The sequence below is a fragment of the Macaca fascicularis genome, chromosome 13 (assembly GCF_037993035.2).
Source record: "Macaca fascicularis isolate 582-1 chromosome 13, T2T-MFA8v1.1".
NCBI lineage: Eukaryota > Metazoa > Chordata > Mammalia > Primates > Cercopithecidae > Macaca > Macaca fascicularis.
Window position 1 is genome coordinate 55327501 of NC_088387.1, and position 20053 is coordinate 55347553.

Genomic DNA, 20053 nt, shown 5'->3' on the forward strand with positions numbered 1-20053 from the left:
TTCCTAAAAACCAAACCATTAAACAGACAGGGACAGGTTTTCAAAACAAAAATGCATACTTCATAACATTTTAAGATTCTCAATATCCTGTATCCTTGTGTTCTTTCATTATCTGAGAAGTAATTGAAACAAATAATGAAACTAGAATCTAACTAAAAGGTATACTGTTCGTGCTAATTCTTGTTGGCAACACATATTATATCAGTTCTTGTATATGAAGTTCCTGAACTGCTAATAAAAATATTTAAAACCCAGGTCTACAACAAATTGTGTTGCAAATCAGGTTATCATTATCTTGTATAAACCATGAAAATTGGAATCATGTGAGCAGAAGGTTAGATTAATTCTCCATTCTCATTATAAGCACAGGTGTAGCACAAACACCATGTGAAATAACCAATTAAAATGAAAAAAAATCTGCTTTTTCATTAGCTGCCTTCACTGCATGACCAATTAGAAAATTATTTAATATTAATATTCTGCATATACCAAAAGTAATTTTCATAGTAACTAATGTAGGTAAGAGAGCAAAAACATCTCTTTATCTATGGTACTGTTCATAATCTGCAGACTCTTAGAGAGAAGGAATTCTATTAACTTTCTTTTTCCAGACTTTTTAAAAACATAATCTTTTATGGATATGACTTATACTACTTACCTACAAATAGGAAGAGACATTTTTAACAGATGAGAAGACTGAGCTCAGAGAAATTAGATGACTTCTTTGAGGTCGCATGTTACCAAATAGAGGTTAATAATTTGCTAAATGACACACAGCTGTCAGTGGTAGCGAGCACCCTTCTCTCTGGTGCTCCGGCGAGGTGACCAGAGCACCGCAACTACTGCGCCACTCATCTAGAATATCCAGACTAAATAGATATATACAAATTAGCTGGATTTGAGCCAATTACCACTGGCAGCAACCCCAGTGTTTAGTCAAGGAACAAGCATGACTGTGAACATTTTGTAAATTGAAAATTTTGATGGCTGCACTGTTTGTGTGTATAGGCAAAGATAAGGCTATTCAAAAAGAGAGAGAGAGAGAGAGAATACAGTGACTTGACTTATCTGTATTCCAAAGCTTGTCTCCATCATACTCACATGTTCAGACTCTGATAAACTAATTCATAATAATCAACTCAGGTTCTATGACTATTAAAGTCTTGAGTTCGTTTTTAAAAATTACACCTCAGGTTTGGAAAGGGCTGTAACAGTCACTTCCTTTGGTCACTGACATGAATCTCCTGTATGATATCTGTCCCCCAAAAGGACATAGGTAACCCCTGCTGAACTAATACAGCACTCATCACCTTATTGAGAGGCCACCCCATCTATAAACAAGGCTGTTAGAAGGTTCTGTCTTACTTGATCAAAAATATTTATGTTGGTGCAAAAGTAATTGCAGTCTTGCCATTACTTTCAATGGCAAAAACAACAATTACTTTTGCATCAACCCAATAGTTTCATCAGTACAACTCCTTGGGGTACTGCAAGCAATTCTAATTTTACTTCCATAGGATAGCCCTTCAAATAGTTAAACATAGCCATTATGCTTTATAGGCTTCTCCCCTCTAATCCTTAGGTTAAACATCAGTGATTCTTAAAAAGTGCCTTCTATGGCCGGGCGCGGTGGCTCACGCCTGTAATCTCAGCACTTTGGGAGGCCGAGGCGGGCGGATCACGAGGTCAGGAGATCGAGACCATCACGGCTAACACGGTGAAACCCCGTCTCTACTAAAATACAAAAAATTAGACGGGCGTAGTGGCGGGCGCCTGTGGTCCCAGCTACTCAGGAGGCTGAGGCAGGAGAATGGCGTGAACCCGGGAGGCGGAGCTTGCAGTGAGCCGAGATCGCGCCACTGCACTCCAGCCTGGGCGACAGAGTGAGACTCCGTCTCAAAAAAAAAAAAAAAAAAAAAAGTGCCTTCTAGAATGTGAGTCCTACTAGGATCTTGAGTTCATTCGACACCTGGGTCACTCTCTGCTCTCTGCTCTCTGCTCTCTGCTCTGTAGGCTGATCTTTGTCTATGTCCTCCTGAAGCCTTGCAGAGAACACCACCAAGGACATTCATTCCAGGCCTGCTCTGATCCCCAGGTAGAAAGCAAATACACACAAAAAATACCACAGCCTCTTAGCCAACTGCCCACAGGTACTAGATGTTATTTGTTTCTTTTTTGGTGGCAAGAACTGTTTGTTGTTATTAAGAACACAGATGTAAGCTACCCCTAGAATATGTAGATATCAAAGGGGGAAACCTTTAATTAAAAAACAAAACATAAACAAAAACACTGAAAACCTGAGAAAACCTAATCACCTTTTCTGAGCCGTTTGACCACATTAGTAGGTCTACCTGCAACTTCTTGTGAAACATTTACTTTAAAAAATTCAATATAATGAAATATCATTAGTACACACAGGATGTAGTAATTTCTCAGAACGTTACTGAATTACAATTACTACACTTATATGAACAACTTATTATTTGGGGTCATGATGGACATCTATGTGAAAACAACTAAGTAAATAGCAAAATATTTTATTTTTTAAAACAACATCACCTTTTCAATCTTAAACTGTCTCCACACTTGATTCCCTTTAGTGTATTTTATCATTATCCCAGACTATTTTATACATCCTCTTTGGAATTATGCTACACACAGCAGAGCCATGTTTAGATGGCTTCAGGGTGAATTCAGATACAAAAACATTTTCCTTCTGGGCAAAGTAATAAAATGACATTCTTGCTCCTCCCACTATAAGTCAAACTGAGGTCAGTTCCCCCATCCCTCTATCTGTTTAAATAAACTGGTCCAGCTGTTTGTTTCTAAAATGCCCTTTGACCTTGTGTCTCATCCTCCCTGCTTTTGTGACAGAATGCTTTACTTTTCATTGTGGAAGAGTCTAAATTATCAAGAATTCTCTAAACACTAAACCAAAAAAAGAACTGTACATATGATGTGAACTTAAATGAACATATTGCCATTTTAAAATTCTGTAATTTTAAGAGGCACAAGTAAAATAGTTATCTTAAGCCGATGTGTGTGTATGTGTGTGTGTGTGTGTCTGTGTGTTCAAATATATATCTACATTTATGTATGAGCACATAAATATATATTAGAGATTCAACATAGAAGAAATAGTATTTTGGAAGAGAAATCTAAAACAGAATGACAAAATTCTGGTTTGAATATACCATAAAAAATACATTCTCCAACAGCCACAAAATGGCTTGAGATAAAATACAAATACATATCTATGAAATACACACAATCTTAGAATTTTCCATACTGATAAGATCTCCTTTACAAAGTATGTTAGTTTAAAGATGTAAGAGGAAGCTTTTGCAATTTTACAATTGAGGTCCTCATATTATATAGCCCTTAAAACTCAGATGTGGAATGGCAGGAGTACACAAGCACCTGACAGTTTTGCTCACTCATTGCAATAGATAGTTACACACCTTGGTTTAATGAAATAGAATTCAAATTTGCCATACATTGGGATTCTTGAAAAAGTAAACCTTTTAGTATGCTTTAAGGTTAGAAAATGTCTCGTCTGCTTTTTCATTTACATTCGAACATAAGGTTTCTTAAAATCTAGTTTGTTTTGAAAACACGGTCTTCTTTTGTGAAGTACTTTTTAAGAACAGGACTCCCTGCAGGTGGTGGAAGACTGAATTAGGAGAAGAATCTTTATATTTCCTTTTTTTTTTTTTCCACAGAATCATGAATTAGAATTTCTTCTTCTGACCAAACTATTGCCAGTCTCAAAACAGAAAACTTTACAAAGGAAAGGAAGACAATGGGTTTACTCTACAGCTTTATTTCATGTCCATATAGAAATATATTTCTTTTTTACTTAGTTGTTTAAGACTCAAGTCCTAAAAAGCGAAAGAGAAAAGTTGGCAGGGGAGCAAAATCTCCAAAAATCTGAGACCTGGATCATCTAAAAACTGAATTTTATTTTGAATTTTTTATAGGAATCTGACAAGGAGAATGGGAAGTGACTGTGACTCATGTTTAAAAAAGAAATACAGGAAGTTTTGCTTTGTTCTTTCTTTTTGTCCCCAGATGTTTATTTATCATTAAGCTTTTTTTTTTTCATTGGACTAATTTCATCTATCTCCTTTTATTCTCAGTCTTTGGATACCTGAATAGTTTTCTGAGCAAGATCTGGCAGAACAGCTTTTTGAAACTGACCTTTGTCCTTTAGTTTATCCTCCACTCTTTTCCCTGGTCTCTTCCCCCAAAACCGAATTGCTAAGTTTAGTTTCCCTGTGTAAGAACCAGGAGGGGTGAGGAGATCACATTGGGCATCTGTTAGGAGCCAAAACACAAAGTAGTTTCCCAGTTTCACAGGCAACATTTTCCACATACCTTTGCCCTTTTCCTCCCTTGTATGGCTCTCTGTAATACTGATAAAAGTAAAAAAAAAAAAAAAAAAAAAATTACTTGCTCACTTTCAGAAATGGCATTTTCACCTTTACTCAAATAGTTCTATTCCTCAGTGTTTACCACTCCACTTACTCCCTGATGATTAAAGGAAGCCTACATTTGGTTACGTTAGCATGCCACAGGCAACTTAGTAAACCACAGAAAACACAATGGTGTTGCTTCCAAACAACGACATGACTCTGCTTCACCCCCGTAGTGTTTCTTGCCAACTAGGCCTAAATGAATTGTCAGCAGGATAGTGGTGAACATAGAATTACTTCAGAAGGTTCCTAACTAGACACAGAGAAATATCATTTTACAACATCATGTACCTAAGAAGCTAATCAACTATTAAGAAAAGATTTCATTAATTAGTTAGATCGATTAGTGGCAATGCCTTCTATACCTATACTATCCCTTCAAGGAAGTGCTGATTATAATAATCTTTCTTTTATTAATATTTAGCTATAGTTAGGAATATCTCTATACAAACTTAGTAATAAAAGTTAACACTGTGCATTCTTAAGTATAAGATTTCTGCATATACTATTCTTTATTCAATAGAAAATAAACATTCACAGATGATAATTGATATATAATTCGTTTTTGTGATTTCTATAAATATTTTCAAATTTTAGAATTTAAACCTCATGAAAAATCTTCGAATATAAAATGTCTCATTGGAAGGTAGTTGTCACATCCTGACATTTTGTTATTTTTCTATTCCAGGAATTTCCTCACCATAACATTTCTTTCATCTATATCATAGTCATTTAAATAAAATCAGATCTACTACTTTTTTTTTTAAGTCAGTATGCCTTAATAACTTTTAAGGCATGTTTTATAAACAAACCCTCACGGAAAGAGTTCTAGTTATCTCCCAAAGAACTCTCTGTTCTTTTAAACAACAACAAAAAAAAATCACTCAGAAATTTTTTTATTGCAATTCTTTATTTTAGATTTACATTTACTTATTGGATTTAATGATCCATAACTGTTGGTCTTCAGGGTCCAAGCCTTCTACACTCCCTTTTCTTTGTGAAATGAAATTTCATGAAACATGATTTTAAGACATTCAAGAAAGTTGACTCATTCTCAAGTCAAACCTTATGAAATCATGTTTTTGGCACCTTTTTCTAGTTTCTTAACCTCCTCCAGGATCTAACAGTTCCAAGAGTACAATACATCATCTGTGTGTCTGGGGGTTGGGGAGGTGGAGAACAGCGGCAGGAGGAGAATAGACAGGAGGGGAAAAGGGAGCACCTCTCCTCTCCACCCACCCGATAAACGTAATATTGAAATTTGCTCAAATCACAAGAAATCCATCCATCAGCCACATGAAAAATTTTCCTTCTCTAACGGTGTTGGGAGTATTTGCCAGATTACTCTAGAAATAACTGAAGTTGTCTACCCCAGTTGAGGAAGCTAATTACGTATACAATTTTCTTTTCTTTTCTTTTCTTTTTTTTTTTTTTTTTTTTTTTTGGAGACAGAGTCTCACTCTGTCTGTTGCCCAGGCTGGAGTGTAGTGACATTATCACAGCTTAGTAACCTCCACCTCCCTGGCTCAAGTGATCCTCCCACCCACGTTAGCCTCCTGAGGACTACAGTGATGCACCACCATGCCTGGCGAGTTTTTGTCGTTTTGTATTTTTTTGTAGAGATAAGGTTTCACTATATTGCCCAGGCTGATCTTGAACTCCTGAGCTCAAGCCATCCTCCTCGGCCTCCCAAAGTGCCGGGCGTGAGACACTGCACCCGGCCACCAAAATTCTCTTTAAAGCAGCTTGTGAAATGAATCAATCACTAGTTGACAATGATGATGCAAAGTAATAACAAAACTCATGTATTATTTTGGACTTAGGCACTAAAATAAATTTCAAATAATTCATCACTTGGTATGTATTACAGAAAATTTTCCTTGAAAGCAAATTTTGAAACCATTTCTTTATTCTTAAAAAAAAAAAAGTGATAGTAGGGAGCGGTGGCTCATGCCTATAATCCCAGCACTTTGGGAGGCCGAGGCAGGAGGATCATTTGAGCCTGGAGTATAAGATCACCATGGGCAACATGGTAAAACCCTGTCTCTACAGAGAAAAAAACAAGAATTATCTGGGTCTGGTGGTGCACACCTGTAGTCCCAGCTACGAGGAAAGCTGAAGCAGAAAGATTGCTTGAGTCAGGGAGGTGGAGGCTATGGAGAATCATGACCATCACGCCACTGCACTCCGGCCTGGGCAACAGAGTGAGACAGGGTTTATATTTATATTTAAATAAATATGAAATATTAACTTACATGTAACAAACAATTTGCCAAATTTGAGTTTGTATAACCTTATGGAGCTAGAAAAAAATTGTGGTTTAGAATATAGATTTACAATGATTATTAGCACAATGTAGAAGATGATCTAGGATAATATAACAAAATTTCCTCTACTAATGAAAAAGCTAAAATAGGTATAACAATATCTTCAAAGAATAGAAGTGTCTTTCTTTAGTTTAATAGCTGAACCATTTTTCATTTAAATTCCAATTTTTCCTTATTCACAAAAAGTCAATAAAATTGAATTTAACAAAACATCCCTTACACATTACTGAATAAATGTATCTATTTAAAGCAAATTCTAGTTTTCTGCCAATCTCCATTATAAATAGGATGAGCAGATAATTTGTCAACTAAACTGGGACACATTTGAGAGTGAAGAGGCACTGTTAATAATTACACTGGGCAATAGGCATAAACCATGAGCCTCCCAGGCAAGTGGGATGCATGGTCGCCTTAATGATCAAATATGCTTTATTTTCCAAAGAAAGTTTCCCCCAAATAATTTAAAACCCCGTTATGTTAGAATGGCGACCAGCCGCCGTATACATCACGTTTTTTTGTTTATTTGTCTGTTTGTTTGTCTTTGAGAGAGTCTCTCTCTCTCTGTCACCCAGGCTGAAGTGCAGAGTGGTTCGGTCTCAGCTCACTGCAACCTCTGCCTTCTGGGTTCAAGTGATTCTCCTGCCTCAGCCTCCCTAGTAGCTGAGATTATAGGCAGCTGCCAACATGCCCAGCTAATTTTTATATTTTTAGTAGAGACAGGGTTTCACCATGTTGGCCAGCCTGGTCTCGAACTCCTGACCTCAGGTGATCTGCCCGCCTCAGCCTCCCAAAGTGCTGGGATTACAGGCATAAGCCACTGTGCCTGGCCCTAATCAGGTATTAAAGAATCTTAGCTCCATATTGGAGTGCCTTTGAGCTCCTTCCTTTCTCTAGGATCTTGCCTGTAGTAGCCTCAGCTCTCCAAGTCTTCAGCAACCATAAACCTCCAGACCTGGAGTCTCTGCTCATGTCAAGAGAGGATATCTCAAAATTTAGCTTCATTTCTAGTTCCGTCTGGTTACAAAATTAGGCTACAGAATGGCACAATGAAGATGATTTGACTTGAATGGAGGCTTGCATCTATTCCTTGGAATGTTTACTGTGACCTCTGCTTTAATGAGTAAAGCTTGAAACCTAAGCTCTATGTAATAATATATGTCAATATGTAACCTGTAGACCTTTAAAATACAAATGGAAACACACTTAAAGGAGAACAATCTCTCAAATAAAGACAATAACATTAGCAAAATGACATCTTGGAATTTGTCAAATCTTTGAAAATGCTTATGGTCATCTAAGTCATTTTGAGGGAACTTTGTGAATTTTACTGCTGAGTTGCTGGATTTCAGTGTGACATTTTTTTTTTTTTTGAGATGGAGTTTTGCTCTTGTTGCCCATGCTGGAGTGCAATGGCTCACAGCAACCTCTGACTTATACATTCAAGCGATTCTTCTGCCTCAGCCTCCTGAGTTGCTGGGATTACAGGCGTGCACCCCCACTCCCAGCTAATTTTGTATTTCTAGTAGAGACGGGGTTTTTCCATGTTCATCAGGCTGGTCTCGAACTCTGACCTCAGGTGATCCGCCTGCCCCGACCTCCCAAAGTGCTGGGATTACAGGCATGGGCCACCGCACCCAGCCAACTATCCTTTTCTTTGAACCTCATTCATAATTATCACAGTCAAAACACTACCCAGTGGCAGGGAAAGTCAGAGCACTGAGTAGTGAGAAGAATATGAGAACTGAGTGGGAAAACTGCCACTCACTGGCTCTGAGATCTTAGCAGTATTTAGGTGCTGAAATTGGGATGATCAAATGAAAAGTGCTTTGCAAATTATACAAACCTAAGACAGGTGTTGGCTGTGATACTGTCATTCTCAAAAATACATAATGGTACCAAAACTTGCATATGAATGCTTATAATGGCAAGAGATGAATATCAAATGCCCATCCACTGATAAATAGGTAATAAAAGATACCTTATATCCATACAATGGAACATTGCTCAGCCATGAAAGAGAATGAAGTACTGATAATACATGCTACAACATGGATGAACCTTGCAAACATTATGCTTAGTGAAAAAAGGCAGTCACAAAATACCACATATTCCATGATCACATTGCTGAAATGTCTAGAACAGGCAAATATAGAGACAGAAAGTAGATTAGTGGTTGCCAGGAGTTGTTGGAGAGAGAGATGGAAGTATAAAGAGGGGTAATAGCTAAAGGGTACAAGGCTTCTTTTTAAGGTGGTAAAAATGTTTTCAAATTTACTCTGGGGATGGTTACACAACTCTGTGAACATACTAAAAATGATTGAATTAAATGGGTGAATTGTATGGTTTATGAATTATATCTCAATACAGCTGTTAAAAATAAGTACAATCTAGTGGATTGGAAGGAGCACTGGACTAGGAATCAGTCCTAGCCCTGCCTCTAATTAGCCCTGAGCCTCATCTGTCATATGATGCATAAATTCTCTCCCTCCCAGGACTTTTACTCTATGGTTCTGTAGCACAGGGTTTCTAAAATTCTAACCCATGTTCCCTTTTGGCACACCAAAAATCTTATATTCCTTTGTTATTTGCAATTTCAAAAGAATTAGCATGAGTAAAAACAACATTTAATTTTCGATATGCTTTTATAATACTATATTCACTCAAAATGATTGTGACATGCTTCTTACGCGCCCCCTCCCTGCTCTCTGCGCCCCCTCCCACCCCACCCCAAGTCCTCATCATAGAAATCTCTGCCATAACCTACTATACTTTCCTTTCTGTAAACAGTATTGTCAGGTGACCAGCCAGGGGGCTGAGATCCTACATCTTTTTGTACATGTTCAATTCTTTCCATAAGCTTTTACAACATCCCCCAACCCCTCCCTGGCCCTTTCCAGGTATATCTGAACTGTGACCCAAACTAGGGAACAAATAAAGTCAACCATGGCAGATGTCCTAGTGATATAGGCCAACAAAACCCTTCAACCAGACAACAAACCTCAAGACTACTGGTATGCGTTTGATTTAGTTAGCATCCTAGAGTAAAAATACTGAAAACTTACATGCACGTGTGTGTGTGTGTGTGTGTGTGTGTGTGTGTGTGTGTGTATAATTATATGGTGCATTAACTTCCATCCATAGGAAACATAGTGTTTTTGAAAAAAAAAAGTGACTTTATCAATTTTAAGTCAGATCTCACCAAGGGCAGGACATTTATTTTTGAGCTAAGTTACATGTAACTCCAATCATCTCCCCCAGACCTAGAAGAATTAATGTGTTTGAAAAAGGAAATAGTTTTTCCCTTCTTCAGCCATAGGATCTAATCTTGTGAGGCACTGGTTAGTTAAGAGGGTAAAAAGGAAAAGAGACCTCTCAAATATGTCGGAACAGATTAATATTTTTTGTTTATTTGTTATTGTTCAGGCGTCAGGAGCATGATAGAGTTAATTATTTTCCATATTAAGGGGTCAGGCTAAGAGCATTGTAAAAATGGAAATGAAATAGACAGGAAAATATTGATGATTATGAGGGCATTAAACAGGACAGCCCTATATTTGCCAAAGTTACAGGCATCCACGTTGTTGGAGGGTTTTTGTTTTTGTTTTTTTAATGTCCTCTTTCCCCTTGAGAATCAAAAACGAAGCAGAACATAACCCTCAGCGTCCACAGAAAGCTCCTCGGCATTCACACACTGGAGCAATGCAGACCGGATCTGAGACCAACGTTTGCCCTCGGAAACACTTCCTTCCCCCGAGCCCCTGGCTCCACTCCATTTTTCAAGAAAACTGTTCTATTCAACCAGGAGGCAACATTTGCCCCATTTTTCAATATTTCAGGCTGACTTTTTAACCACTCAAAAATGCTGTTTGTTTTCTGTAGGCACAGCCTGAAGCAAGATGATGATGTAAGTGAGAGGAGAGAGAGGGTCTCTCTGGGTACTGCGCTTCCGTGCTTAACGGTTAATCACCCAACACCAGCCTCAGCAACTGTTGACACAAAATAGGTGGAGATCAGGTCTGTGCAAGCAGAAAATACCAGAAAGGCAAACTATATGTAAACACACTTAAGACAGATTTGACAAGAATAGACCTAAACCTGACTTGCTAGGAAGCTACTAATGTCTAAAGCTTCAATGCCCCCCTTAGCCGAGTCTGTTTCCCCTTACAGAGCTTCCTTTGAGAAGATAAAGAGTAACATTTTAAAAACTAAAATACATTTACAGAAGACAGCTGAGACATTTGTCCCCTTGGTTCACACAGTGAGTTTCAATCTGCTCTTACATACAGGATTTATGTAATGTAATACAGTTCTTCCACATATACTTGGAGTGGAGCCAAATGAAAGGGGGGGGGAGAGAGAGAGAGAAAGAAAGAGAGAGAGAGAGAGAGAACACGTACACACAACCACAATTCAAAAAGTTATTTCTCCTGACCTATAAAACTCACGCAAAGAAGCAAATTGATAATGCTTAAACAGTCTTTTAATCTTATCTAACTGACACCTGACAACCCATTACTTATAGATTATTAATGCATCCACTAAAAAGTTTGTCATGTTCAAAATTACTGGAGAAAAAGATTGAATGCCTGAGGAAAAAACAAATTTTGCTGTACAATAACTTCAGAAATTTCGAGCCTATTATCTGTCATGCCCTTCATAGACTCATAGCACTCTGCTAAAAACAACTGATTTATCTTTATTATGAATCCTAAAATGACAGCACACATCTTTTTCATGTCTTGCAATAATGTTTAATTTCGTCTCGTTTTTATTTTACCGTGTTTGATTTGCTTATTTAAGATGAGGAAAAGTTACAACTACAACTTTTTAATTAATCTCTCTGTTTGTCTCTTTATCAAAGTGGTTTTTTTTCTTCCCCACTCCTACGGTAAAGCTGGAATGAGAGTTTCAGAGCACGCACTTTACTTCTCTTTGATTCACATTATTATACAGTCTAGAATATTACAGCTAAAAGAGTTATTTGAGTCCTGACTAATTAGTCCTACTTGTCCATTTTAAACCAGAGGACACTGTCGCCTACATCCAAGGAGTGGGGATGAAGGATGAAATGTTTTGATTGCAGCGACCTGTCCCTGCATTTCCCCTTCCCATACTTGCCCTGTGTAAATTTGAAGTTGTCATGAGGCTTACACCTTAGCCACCTGTGGATAAGGCGTAGCCAAGCTCTTCCCCCTTGACTGTAACCCCTCAACCCTACGCTCTCTCCCGGGAAATGGCAGTCAAGTCCTGCTCCTTCAGGCTGCCTGAAGCACAGCCTGTTGTTTGCATTTCTCTGACCAGATACTTTCAGACACACTGAAAACAAGAAGACTGGCTTAATTAGGATTTGCAACAAGAGTTGTGCTGACCTGCATACCATGTTCAAAGTCAACCACCATGCCACTGGTTTCATTGCCTTGAAATGAATCATAAATATTCAGATCATAAATATTGGGTCCCTGCTGGGTAAATCAAGTCTCCCAACTCACTCGGCTCTGAGCCTCACTTGAACCCCAACCCTACAGGGCCCTGACACACTTCCTCAGGTTGTACCAGCCAGATCGCAGCTTCCAGCTCGTGTCTTGTCCTGAGAAGCTCTGCAACTTCCTTTGAATGCTGGCTGGAGGAGAAACAGTGGTTACACAAAACCGTATTTGGACTTTCAAATCCACCCTTCCTACATCCTAGACCTTCATTTCTTTTCTCACCTAGACTTAGGGCCCCATGGCGGAAGGGGCAGGGTTTTTCCAGCCGGCACAGTAGTTCAAAGTGTACCCTTTCATAAGAAGCTTTCATCTTTAACAGTATTAACGATGCGATTTTACGCAGTGGGGAAAAGCTCTGAGTAAACTTATGGTGTAAAACTTACAACAAAGTATATTTAACAGACTGCAGAGTCATTTTCAAAGAAGACTGTTTGTTGGAAATTTTTTAAATCTGCAGGAAAAAAAAAAAAAGCAGTGTCTGTGTTGAACTCTTAAGACTCTCTGACATGACAATACCTGAAGGTTTCTAAATTCACAGCTCTTTTCCCTGCAAGCTATTTGCTCAGCTTTCCTAATAATACCCTGCCTGTCTGGCGCCCCGCCAGCTCTGTCTCAGGCAATATGCAAGCTAAACATTTTTTGACTGATTTCAATATTTTCTTATGAGCAACTAGACAGTATTTTATCTAGTGAGTATTACTGATTGCTATAATCTAAGCCCAGAGTAAGCGTCTGTAAAGGTAATATTATTGGAATTGACACTGAAGGTGAGAAGCATAGCAATTAACCGAGGCTTGAAGAACAACAACCCATTCTGAAATATTCTGGGGAGTTCTTCCATTTGTATTTCTCCTTCTTTTTTAATATACCGCACCTGTTACTCCATTGATCAATTAGGAAGTCTACTTTAAATGTACGTTACACTTCAATTCTCAAGGGAAAAAGTTAAACCACCTGCTTAATACAATTACTTTCTATGTGTGAAGCTGTTCCATCCCTAGTGGTTCATAGGCAAGGAAAATCACCAAACAGCCCGCACTTTAATTTTGTAGTTGAATAGCAAACAAGTGACCCAGAGCCTCTTGCATCGTGCACTGTTTTTTTCTTTTTTTACATCTGTTTTCCTTGCTTTTGTGTCATGTCTCTGTTTAGCTTTATTGACAAAACAATCTGTGTCTAATATTCAAACAACATCTGTAAAATGTATTATTAAATTATGTTGGAAGAAAAAGCAGAACAATTCTATGAAACCCTATGACCCCTATTGATTTTTAGATCACAGAAGTTGAAGGGATAATTTGTGAATGTTTTAACATTTACATCTAAACAGGTACCTATATTTATAGAATCTTTGATTATTTGTAAAAGTATTTGCTACATTATTACCATAACTCAGAAAGAAACTTGACCTTTAACAGTTGAATCTGTTTATTATAATAAAGGAGATCTTATTTTTAAAAAATAAGTTTACATTTTTACTTGCCAGTGGCATAAATCTCTAAGGATAACATACTTTTTTTTCCCACTAGTAATAAATGGGAAGTGATGCCTGAATGCTTTGCAGCTTTGAAAGCAATAAATGAAGTAACTAGGAAAATCTGGTATGAGCACTAAATCTAAGAAATGTAGAGTACGATAGTTCTGAACAGTGTCATCTTGGCTGCTAGGATGCAACCTGGAATTTTATATACCCTCTTGATGGAGAATAATTTTTCTCTATATATAAATACTGTATTTCACATACACTATATATTTTGCACCTAAAACCCATATTGCCTTCTCAGAGCATAAAGGGATAATCACTTAATATCAGGCCTTAATGGGAAAGTGTTTGGATGAGGAGTAGTAAACAAAGAAACTGTAAAATGTATTCAATACACCCTAGGCCAAAACTCTGCTGAGGCAGGAGGTGACTGAGGCCTCCAGTAAGTACAACACAATCACAAGAGATAAGTTTTCATCACAGGGAATTCCCAGGTCTGCAACACTGGTGTGATCACGTATAAGGGAATTTTTATCTGACCATTCTACACTCACATTTTCAATATAAAAAAAATTAAGTTGGTCTATTCAGGAGAAAATCAACCAAGTATTGATTGTGTGTGTGTATGTGTGTTTTCTGTAAAGTTCTACTTAAACACTTAAAGGTTTAAATAACCATCTAATCTCAAAATTTAAGATGATTCTACTTAAATTACTAAAACATTTAGCATATTGATAATGTTTGCACTGCTGATATAACACAAGTATTTGTTACAACCACAACAACAATAAAAAAGCAAAAAGACAAAAGCCCCTGATGCTATTATTTATCATTTTTGGATACAATTATAATTGGGAGCAAGGAACCAAAGAAGGAAGAATACACAAATCTATGGTGCATATTATGTTTCAAAAACGATTACACTTTTAAATCTAAGTCTACCACAACATAGTAGATTGAAATATTTAGGCAACTAGTTATGGAGGTTGATTTTTAAAAAACAAGCAATTACATCAACTACTTAGATAATTTATGTAAAAATATTTTACTCAAATTATTTACATAATTGCCTCAATTCTCAAAAAATTTATTGGCATAGACTTGGCCTACAATGTCACATCTAATAAATATCACATTCCATCCTAGGGCCCACATGCTGTAAGTACTGATGCCAACTGTTTTAAGATTCTTTCTCTCCATTTTTATTCTGACAATTGGATCAAAGTAAGAGTTACAACAAGACATTCTTTTGTCCAGATTTTCTCTTAATTAATCAAATCAGTCTTATTGTTTTACTTTTAAGTTCTCTCTTTTGCCTTTCTCCCCTCAAATCCCATGTGCTTTAGCCTTAGCCACCTGAGGCAGGTAGTATATATTACTATGTCAATTAGAGAAATGTAAAATTAGTTCAGTGATGAAGTGAAAGAACCATTAAAATGTAGCAAACTTCTTGTCTATTTTTCAGTCAAAGCCTAACTTAAAACTGCATCAGCCAGGGTTTCTATGACACTCTAACAACTAGACATGAGTTTATATTTTTCACTTACATATTATATATTTTGATACATTATGTTGCTGCCAATAATTATGACTGATCTACACTCAACCTGCCCTTCAGCATTTTATTGAATTGCATTTCAACAGTGACTCATAGTTCATACAAAAATGTACATGTGTGTTAACAAGTTTTAAGAAATCCAAGAAGGAAGACACAGATGTTTAAATAAGTGAAAGGGAAATGCAGAAATACTAATGATGACATTTTCAAAATTATTACTTTTAGTAGGAAATAACTCTCCTGCTATGTACTGATACTCAGTATAGATAAGATAAAAAACATGTTTTATAAAAATGTTTATAAGCTGGGTGCAGTAGCTCACGCCTGTAACCCCAGCACTTTGGAAGGCTGAAGTGGGTGGATCTCTTGAGCCCCAGAATTAGAGACCAGCCTGGGCAACATAGCAAAACCCCTGCCTATACAAAAGAAAAAAAAATTAACAAGGCATGGTGGCATATGCCTGTATTCCCAGCTACTGGGGAGGCTGAGTCAGGAGGATCACTTGAGCTAGGAGTTGGAGGTTGCAGTGAACCATGTTCATGCCACTGCACTCCAGCCCAGGCAACAGAGCAGGACTCGGTCTCAAAACAAAACAAACAGGAAGAGGTTTCCACAAAAATTAATAAACCATTAAAAATTCAAATCAAACATGCTATTGTCATTATTTGTCAAAATGAAGAAAAACGATCTCTCTTACAACTTTTGGTTACTTGAGGGACATTTTCTACAGCAAACAAAGTTGTTAAATGTTGAAACAATTGCAAAATGCAAAGCACTGAGGTGCAAGAAAAGCTACTTCTAACTCCATCTATATACAAGTAGAGAGAACCCACACACTGCACAAAATGACAGTTAAGCACAGAATTGTGTTTCTGTCCCAAATAACTAAGTAAAGGCTATTTTTAAGTTATTTACCTGTGCAGAATTGAATAGCAGTGTCAAATTTAGGGTAAAGTCTGCATATAATTTAAAATTATTTTAGAGTGTGAATTAAAACTTTTAAACATCCTTTCTCTCCCTTCTGGTTACAAAACTGAGAAAGTCGAATTATGATCATTGATTAGGAAGATTGCTCTCTGGCAGAGATTGTGCATAGAATCTAGAAAACTGTATGTGTGTGTGTATATATATATATATATATATATATATATTGCTTGAAGTCACAAGAATGCCTTCCTCTTCCTGCATTCACAGGAAATATCCCATAATAAGGCTGTCCACCCATAGTAAGCAACTTGTACTGGGACTTGTTCTCCGGTAACTGTGTTTATGAGTGGAGTTTGCTAGCAACCCTGCAGAGGAAGAGAAATGGCTCACAGGATAGATCCCCTGAATGATAGCACTTTTCATTTCTTAACTAGAGAGCTTATCCTGCCACTCCTTCGCCCGCAAAAGGAACACTTCCCAGGGAAATGTGGACATTTGTGCAGCCTCCATTGTATTAAAACTGTCTCAACATCAGCTTTAAGTTTTAAAATACAGATATATGAATTTAGATGTGCGTGCAAAATTGATGGTCTCCCCTATAATGTCGTCCAGAACCATTGGAAAGTTCCAATATGTAGTATTAACAGCTTTGAAAATTAAGACACAGTAGCAGGTAGAAATAGGTAAACAAAAAACCTCAGCAGCCACACACCTCCTAGTAACACATTTAGATGTAGTATGCCTTTGCTTGGTTTACCATCCACTGATGGAAAGGGCTGCAAAAATTGATCTCTCAAGGCTGCAGTAAGGTCATAGAAATTGATAACTCTTACAAGCAATGCTTATGTGAGTCTGTCTGTGTCTTGCAGATAGTGCACTTTGTAAATTAATCCTCCAAAGGCAAATATATTGTAAGTAGCTTGTTATCTCTAAAATACTAAATTGAAGAATACATGGGATTATATTGACAGAAATTACATTTTCTGTAATGGGCTTTAATATATCTGAAATCTCTCCCAAAGGCTCCCAGGCTCTCTAACAGAGACGGTCTGTTAATGTAGGTGCAATAGACATCAAGAACAAATTTATTCACCAAAATGGATTAGGCCATGTAATCAGAGATTCTGTAATATTAATTTCTGACACTTATTGAATAGAAAGAAATACTTCTCTCTGCAAACTGGCATTCCTAGTTCTCCCCTTCCCCAGCCCAGGCTTTGGGCCTTTTCTGGATTTTACTTCAAAGAGGATAAGGTTTCCCCATCATAAACACTAATCTAAAAATATTAGGACAATTAATTAGATACACTTACTTTTGGAGGATATTGGATTTCGATACCCTTCAAATATGACACTAGCCCTGGGTGATTATATGAAACCTGGCTTTCAGCACATTCACAAAGGGTAATAAATCATACTTTCTCAAAGTCTCATTGCCACACTGCTGTACACTGAGTCAGAATATTGTTGGCTGGCACTTTGTACATAATCTCAGCTTTGCCCCACATCAGGAATTTACACTTTATTTAGAAACAGTATTGCACAGTCCTGAGATGCCTCAGGTTTGGAATAGCCTCAAAGAGAAACATAAATAATTTCTTCCTTTCAGTATTTGGGAGATAACAGTGAAGGAGAGACTATCCTTGAATGCATAGCCCTAACAAAATCTAACTGAATTTAGTTATTCAATGAATTTAAACCTGATGGATATGTGATGGTGGATTTTCTTGTTTTGTAGAAAATAGGATGATACGACTCTATCGATTACTCTGAAGGAGGGGAAAAAAGCCATAGAGAGAGATACATTGACAGAGCCATAGTGAATGTGAATTACACACATACTTATACTATGCATAAAATTGTCAACTTATAAAGGAGGTAGAAGGCAATACAATGTTTTATTTCCCATACTAGCAAATGTTCTCACATATCAGTCAACAGTTTGTTTTCACTTTTGGATCAACAAGCCACCAGGGAGAGCAGTGGCAACTGGGTGTGTCTTCTTAATGCAAAACATGAGCTGCAGGTTGCCAGAGGGGGAAACAGATTGTGTGTAGACGCAAAGCCAAATTACTTACCAATTGTTCACTTGAAGGATGGTGAGTCCTGTGTCTTGTGCCAACTGCTTTTTCTGTTCTTCAGAAGGGTAAGGGTGCTGAAAAAGAATTAAAAAGATATGCGTGCATCAGGCAATATTTAGGGCATTTTGTCAATAGCCTAAGTGTCTCATGAAGTCTATAATTAAAGGTAAAAATGCTGAGGTGTGTCACTCTTATTAATGGAATACTACATCATCTAATTAATGGCAGTAAAAGACAAGCCAATTACAAAGATTAGTGAAGTGTATAAATAGCTACTTAGGATACTTGCAGAACCTTGATACTGAGTTTATCCTTTAACAGGTTTATTTGTTGCAAACACAGAAAGTTTAGTATGATCTTCACTGTATTTTATAGGATTAAAATAAGGACAAGCCATTCGTTACCATCTAAAAGTAAACTGCCCTGATTTAATATATTCATTGAACCATAAATTTCTAAAGTTGACCCATGTGGACCAACAATCTCAGCTGAGGTCCCCATAGTGACATTCTCCCTCTAAAACACCATATTGCCAGATGCAAATCTCAAAACTAAAGTGGGTGTTATTAAACACACACACACACACACACACACACACACACACACACACAAAATTCATTTTAAGTCTTCAGAAAAAAAAAAAAAATTCACCAATGTTGGTTTCCATATCTGAATGTCAACACATGCTGAGATTCTGAACACAGGCCAATATAAGGTCAAAGACCAGCATATTTTGCATGCTAAGAACAAGCCCAGCTATGTTCTTCAAGAGTCAGAGTAGATAAAAGTATTACAGGATTAGATAATAAAGTGAAATTCATACCTTCCTGTAAGAACGTTTGGAATTCTACTGAAATTAGTTTTGGCACAAATGCTTTCTGTTCACTAATCAAATACATCTAAATTTGAAATACATATTTCTAAAGCTTAGGGGAGGAGCTGAGGATGTGGTTTCCATCTACAGAGACGTTAGCTTGCTTGAAACACCACATCTCAATAAATTATCCCAAGATAAAATTCTTCTGAGAGTCAACCCTCTATTGAATGGAAACCCTCATATGAATGGAAAAGGGCACCCCCAACCCTTAATTTAACTATCTGTGCCATTGAAACTAAATTCTGGTCTATTGAATGCTAATTAACACAGCTTTTAATTTAATTAATAATGTCTGATCAGATGCTAAAAAGGCTTGTTAATGACCACTTCAGTACTCTTATATGTAAGTTTAAATATGCTCTATATCTATACACAGGGGATTTGTTTGTGAACAGCACAGAGATCACAATTTTTCCATAAGCATTGTCTATGATTGTCACTTAATCAATAAATACACAATTAGAATAAGGCTTTGCTTTCATGGAATATAGCGCCTTTCTCTAAAGAGCTCCAAGTATATTACAGACAGGATGGTAATTAATCCCCATTATATCCCTTTGAGTAACATAAATGGAATCTATCATCCATTCTGTTTTACAGGTGAGGAAACTGGCCAGGGAAAGAGATGGCCAGAGGCAGACATAAGTCAGTGATATTTCCTGCTTCCCTTCCAGTGCCTAAGCCTCACCATGACCAAAGGATGTAGCAGATGCCTTTCATAATCCTCATTCATGTCTCCTGTGAAATAACCTTCAGACTGGTTACCATGGCCTACAAGGCCTGCCACCATCCAGCCCTGCCCACCTCTCAGATTTTGACACCTTCTTCTCACCCACTTC

The 20053-nt window shown here is 37.3% G+C and overlaps 1 protein-coding gene across 14 annotated transcripts in view; it reads right to left on the reverse strand.

Moving 5' to 3' along the window:
• MEIS1 (Meis homeobox 1) overlaps nucleotides 1-20053 on the reverse strand; it is a 138525-nt gene that overhangs the window by 6437 nt on the left and 112035 nt on the right. For all 14 annotated transcript variants that reach the window (XR_012422313.1, XR_012422312.1, XR_012422315.1 and 11 more), the window contains one exon: nucleotides 18335-18411. Coding sequence is in view for 10 of the 14 variants with exons in the window: in XM_005575719.3 (XP_005575776.1) it covers nucleotides 18335-18411 (77 nt within the window). In the remaining 4 variants the exon portion in view is untranslated. The remainder of the gene's footprint in view (nucleotides 1-18334; nucleotides 18412-20053) is intronic.